This window comes from Phaethon lepturus, unplaced genomic scaffold (genome assembly GCF_000687285.1).
Source record: "Phaethon lepturus isolate BGI_N335 unplaced genomic scaffold, ASM68728v1 scaffold44674, whole genome shotgun sequence".
NCBI classification, from domain to species: domain Eukaryota; kingdom Metazoa; phylum Chordata; class Aves; order Phaethontiformes; family Phaethontidae; genus Phaethon; species Phaethon lepturus.
Window position 1 is genome coordinate 1,531 of NW_010534824.1, and position 6,166 is coordinate 7,696.

At 57.3% G+C, this 6,166-nt stretch overlaps 1 protein-coding gene across 1 annotated transcript; it reads left to right on the forward strand.

Moving 5' to 3' along the window:
• Positions 1-737: 737 nt before the first annotated feature.
• CARD8 (caspase recruitment domain family, member 8) lies at positions 738-5,926 on the forward strand (the record flags this gene model as incomplete). Its single annotated transcript, XM_010285619.1, has 8 exons — positions 738-996; positions 1,526-1,564; positions 1,816-1,886; positions 2,295-2,363; positions 3,269-3,330; positions 3,412-3,632; positions 4,934-5,193; positions 5,801-5,926. Coding segments are annotated over exons 1-8 (1,107 nt in total), but the record flags the coding sequence as incomplete, so codon positions are not given.
• Positions 5,927-6,166: the final 240 nt, after the last annotated feature.

Below are 6,166 nucleotides of genomic sequence, written 5' to 3' on the forward strand. Positions count from 1 at the left end.
GCCTGTGGGTCTGCCCCGAGGGGGAGAGCGGGGCCTCACTGGGGGGCTGACAGAGTGCCAGGGGGTGCCGGGCAGCTGCCCACTGTGCTGCCTACCCTCGGCTCCCTGCCAGCTCTGCAAGGGTCAGGGAGACAACCCACAGCCCTGCACCTACCACCACCCCCAAATTAAGATCCCCCTGCCACGGCCCTGTGGCACAACAGGGACGAGGTGGTCCCCCCCACAGCCTGGGGCAGGCAGAGCCGCGTCCTGCCCAGCCCGGGCACTCTCAGGACTGTCAGGAAAGGGAAGGCAGGGATGTGATGAGAGAGGGTGAGCAGCAGGCACAGGGGTGACCCCATAACCCGGTGGGGGACCTTCTAGCACCCCCAGACCTGTTTCCCAGGCTGGATCCAAGCCTCTGCTGCACTGTTCCCTTAGGAAAAAGCTCTGCCCTTGCTTGGACAGCCCTGCCCTCCTTTTCCCCGCCTTCCCCAGGGAAGGAAATCCTGGAAGAGGGGCCAGGTTGGGGAGAAGGGACCAGGAAAGGTAACAAGGGAGAGGGGTTGTGCGAATGTAGCAGCCCAGGGGGAGAAAGCCCATGCAGGCAGGGACTGTGGGCAGGAGGAAGAGCACTCAGCTGAGGCGTGAAGGGACCTCGGCAGCGAGTCAACCCTGACGTCACCTGGCACTTTCGGTTTCTTGGGAAGTGACGGAGCCAGAGCCTCAGATCTTCTGGGATGGCTGAAAGAGATGCCATGGCGGACCAGCAGTCTGTGGCCAACAACCCCACAGAGTTCTATGTCTTCGTTAAGACTTGGCAGGGCAAAACCTTTGCAGTGCCAGTGTCTCTGGATGACAGTGTGAGGGATCTTAAGGTCAAGCTGAACAAGTGTGACTCCTCCCTGACCCCCGAAAGAGGAATGTTGCTCTACAATAGCAGACAGATGGATGATGACCTGACCCTGCGACACTATGAAATCACACCCAACTGCTCTTTGTACCATACACTAATATGTAAGTGCAGGGTGGCCCAGGGAAAGTGGGTGAGGATCCGTCTGGAGGTGGGAGAGGGGTAGTGGATGCAGATCGAGGGGTGTCCCGAGGAGGGGCCTGCAGGCAGGAGCCTCCACAGGCGGGGAGGAAGGGGCAAGGTGGCTGGGGCTGTGTGTGCATCAGGGAGCTGCCAGAGCACACTTGCACTGGAAGGCGGGGAAGAGAGGGTCCAGAGATGCACCTATGCAGGAGGAAGGCAGGAGGGAGAGGAAGGACTCTGCTCATGGAAGCTGAGCAAGAGATCTGCTCTCTGCGTGGCAGCGGGGAAGGGTGGAGCAGTGGAAGCCGGGAGCACGTGCTGCCCTCTGGGGAAGGGCAGCTGGGTGGGATTCCTGGTGCCCGGCAGCTTGGTGCGAGTGGGCACATACCAACAGGAAGACGCTTCGTAGCAAAGGGGTGAAGAAGCGGGAGAGGACGGGCAGAGGATGGGATACTCCTCTGGACACGACCTGGCTCCTGAGCTCTCCTCTGCTTTGTGTTGCTGTTGCAGTGCGAGGCGGTGGTGTAGCTGTCAAACCTGCATTTTCAGGTAAGGTCATGCCCCGGCCCTCACTGACAACCTGGTGCAGCGGGGCTGGCGGAGCTGCGCCGTGGTGAGCAGCATGTCCTGGCCATGGTTCATGGAGGAGGATGTGGAAATTGTGGTAGATGTGGGAGCATGCGGTGGTACACGAGGGGACCAGTGTGGCTAATGGGATTGGGAAGGCTGGGTCACGGCTGCTTGAGGATGGCTTCTTCTCCCAAACATGAGGCAAAAATGACAATGTCTTCCAGTCGCAGACTTAGCTCTAAAGAAGCTGGTGGCACGCCCTCGCATATCTCTGACAGACGAGGCCTCGGGGAGTGCAGAGGTGAGGTCTCGCGGGACACGATGCCCGAGGCTGGGGTGCCTGAGTGAGGAGCACCGCAGGGCTGGGGAGGAAGGCACAGCTGCAGCACGCGGGCTCACAGCTGGCCCTGCAGATGGGGTTGCGGCACTGCCCATCGCCAACGCAGCACCGTGCCGGGTGGCCGGAGCTGGTGAATGCTGCCCTCGGTCGCAGGAGAGGGACTTCACCCTGCCGGCAGGCCGGGCGGGCGCAGCTCCTGCACCAGCCTGTTTCCTCCCTGCAGGAGTGGGGAACAGGGCCAGCACTACACCTGGTGCTGGGGATGTTGCTCACGCTCTCAGAAGACCTCTCCTCCTGCCGCCAGCAGGCAAGCACGGCTGGAGGGGAGAAATACAGCTTGTGAGTGCTTTCCTCTATGTTCCCCTGCAGGAGAGCTGTAGTGACAGGCTGAACCTGGGCCCACCACCGCAGGGAAACTGCTGGCACTGCCTGCGGGAGGTAAGGGCTTTGCTGGTCCTGGCAGGGCACTGTCACACCCAAAGGGACTGGCACAGCAGGGAGCCTCAGACTGACCCTGACTGTCACCTGGCAGGCTGGGTGTGCCTTCAAAACCTGTTATACACAGCAATTCTTCATCCTCCAGAAGAGTTCAATCCCTTTTGCTATGCTAACTCAGCACGCATTGCCCCAGTTTTCAAATTCGTGGGAAGACAAATTCCACTTTCTGGCATCCTAAATTTACTCTCACTGCTAAACATTTCATCTGCCTGTGGCCACTGTCCTCTCTGCTGAAACTCCGTGACAGAGAAGGAACAGCCCAGACTTCACTCACAAGAAAGTCATCAGCCAACAGTATTTTCTCCCTCTTGAAACAGAAACTTTCCTATCTGGAATTCCCATTTGCAAAATACATCCCAAAAATCAGTGGGTGAAACACGTGGTTTGGAGCTCTGGGAGCTGCTTTGCATGTCCACCCATTGTCTTTCCTACTGATGTATGGGGGATGCATGGACTAGCAGATGCCTTCCCCACCCCAGTGGCATCTACCCAAGCGGGGCCAAGTGTTCAGCCCTCCTTGCTTGTCCTGTGTGCAGGATTCCTCTTGGGCACTGCTATGGGGATCTGCTTTAAAGGGGCCATGAGCCTCCGACATGGCCAGTGTTTGTTTTGGATCTCAGGACAGAGGAGTTGCCAGTGAATGATTTTTCTGGCCTCCTCACTGATGGGAGTGAGGAGGATGATGCGTTTCTGGGCACCAGGCAGCAGCTGCTGATCCCCTGCTGCTGCTTGCAAGGCCCAGGCTGCCCTGCCAAGCTGCATCATGCTTCACCGTAAGCCCCAGCACGCCTCCTGCTAGCAGTGCCCAGTGCGCAACGCCCCAGCGGGCCACACTTGTGTTGCAGGATCTTCCAGAAGTGACGCCAGAGATAACCCAAGACTTTTTGAAGTACCGCACTGTGTACCGGTAAGAGCTGTCAGGTGAAGCGGGAGCACCTTCCAAAAGCCCAGTTCCATGGCATAAGCCTGTCATCCCTCCCACCTGCAGAGCTCACCTCCCCGGCGCAGGCGTCTTCCAGTGCTCCATCACAGGCCTCGGCTTCGAGGTGAAGTCAGCAGTGACCATCACCTACAGATACGCCACCTGGACCAGGCACCTGAGCGAGGCTGACCAGGAAATGTGGGTGCCCGCCGGACCCCTCTTCCACATCGAGGTGCAGCCCGGGGTTGTGCAGGCGGTGCGTCTCCCTCACGTCATCTGCCTGGAAGGTACAGCAGCCGCAGGGACCTGGGTCTCCAAAGCCACCATCCCTCAGCCTGTCCCCGCTCAGGGACGTCTCTGGCTCCTTGGAGACCTCTCTCCAGACGGGGCCAAGTTCTCCCTTCCCGACGATGTTCCCTGTACTCCCTTGTATTCCTCTGCTTTGCTTTGGCATCCTTCATCCTTCTTTCACTTTCTACCAAGCCTTCACTGTTGTCCCTTCTGCGGCTCCCGCTCCGCACCACCAACCCCTCCTCGCCCACCCTCTCCTCCCTGCTGCCGTGATGACCCCCCGGGCACTACCCCAGCCCAGCTGCAGATCAGTCCCCAGGCTCCCCAGAGAGTTTCTCAGCTCTTTGCACCTATGGCAGCTGCGGATGGCAACGGCTGTCACCGCTCTGTTTACCGGGACAGGACCTGCCCGGCTGTGCCCACCCACAGGCTGGACCGCCCCGGGGTGGGATGCAATAGGTCGGAGCTGGCCAGGGCAGAAGAATAAGTGGAATGAAATTGTCCATTTTCAACCAGGCAACATGAGGAGCCGCAAGGCTTGGATGTGGGTCCTCTGCTCTGCAGTGCTCTTAATGAGCCACTGCTAATGAGCGGAGAAGGCGTGTCAGCACCCGCAGCGGGGCTGCAGCGCGGGCGGGAGTTGAGTCCCCCCAGCACTGGCTGTGCTGGCCGAGGGGCTCTTCCTGGCAGACCGGTGCCCTCTTCCTGAATGGAGCCCACAGCAGAAGGAGTTTCTCGTGGCTCCATCTCCCACCCAGGGCCTGGCAAGCACAGCCATGTCAGCTGAAAAATGGCTCTACACACCCTTCACTGACACAGCTGTGCTAAGCACAATGCTTTAATTGTATTAATCTGTCAGGTTAATGGCAAAGTGTGCTCCAGAGATAATTCGGCATCAGCAGAGCTCTCCGACTTGGTCATGCCTAGGGATGTCACCTCAGGATGTTCAGGCTGCTCTCGTGACCAAAAACTAGAGTGACTCGTCACGCAGCGGCCGTCTGCCTCCCCGGTACACAGTGGTGTGGCGTGCGTAAGGAGGGTGCTGCACGGGTGCGGTCTGACTATTCCCACAGCGCCGAGCTGCCACCCTCAGATCTGCAGTTTTCTGACTGCCAAAGGCCTGCAACTCCCCGCCCAGCTCCAAAAGCCTGGGGCACACACGGGACCTAAAGCAGAGCATGTCACCGAGTGTGGACGTGTGTCCTTTCTGCTGCTAAAGTCTTAAAGAGAAGAAAGCAGCCTGAGAGGGTGCCAGGAAGACTAACCAGAACCTTGTTGCTTTTGCTGTCTCTTGCAGAAGTCACAAATACCAGCCTGTGCTCCATTGCCCATTTTAAATCTGGGAAGATGACCCTGGAGAGACCGACCAGATTGATCGCTTTCTCTGCTGTCCTGGAGAATCCCAGCTTCTCACTGCTTGGGGTGCTTTGGAGGAAGTTACGTTCGACCTTAAATTCACTCCCTATGCACTCCTTGGTGCTGATCTTCCAGCAGCTCAGTTGTGCAAATACAACTCTTCACCTCTACCTGATCCCAGATGACAACTCAGTGAAGCAGGTAAGATGGAGAGAGCTTGACTGGATTAAAAAAGGATGGCATCGGGGCTGGCTGCAGTAGCAGGGACTGGATTTGATAAGCAGAGATGCCTCCCGGTTTTTCTGCCAGCTGCCTCTGATTCACACGCAGTCCTGTGCCCCCATCTCCCACCGCAGGACAGCATCCTTGCTCCTGCCTCGCCCACCCTCCTCTTTTACAGATGCCTCCCAGAATCACTCACTCTTTTCGGCTGGGACAGCATGTCCTCGCACGAGCAAAGCCGTGGCACAGGATGCTCTGCAACGCGGAGCAGATGTAGGGCTTGCTGGCCACTGCCAGGCCCAGCGACAGATGGCTGCATACCAGCCGTTCTCCTGTGGCGGGGAAGCCCTCGCCCTCTTTCAGAGCGACAGTGCATTATCCTGCCCATGTTCCTGCCTGCATACGGTAGGTTCCTGCCTGTACCAGGCAGGATCTGCCTGGCCCCTGAAGCACAGCACTGCCTGTAATCCACACTCAACAGTCTGTTCTGAGTGGGTCAGTCTCTTCTCGTCTTGACTTTCCAAGGGCTACCTCCAGTTCACAGCTCTTTTCTTCCCCTCTCAAAAGTGATGCTTGATGTTTACAGGCCATTGAAAAGCAAGAAATGAATTGGAATTCAAAGTTTATTCCCAAGCCTCCTCCATTCAACCCTCTGTTCTTTGGCTGCATTTACCAGGTGACCAGCACAAATTCCGTGGTGATAATGCCTGACGTAAGTGGGATTGTTCCTTTTTATTTTGCAGTGAAACAGAAAATACAATAAGTCTTTGTCTTCAGCCATATTCTGCTACCAGAATCTGTCTTACTAGGTCTCAGAGCCAGAGGTGCAGAGAGCTGTACTGATTACAAGTGGCAAAGGTATTTCATGATACATGTCCCCAGAAAGAGCACAGAGCATACCCCAAAACCCCAGAGGGGCTGCATTTGTTTTTGCTTACGGCATAAATCATAA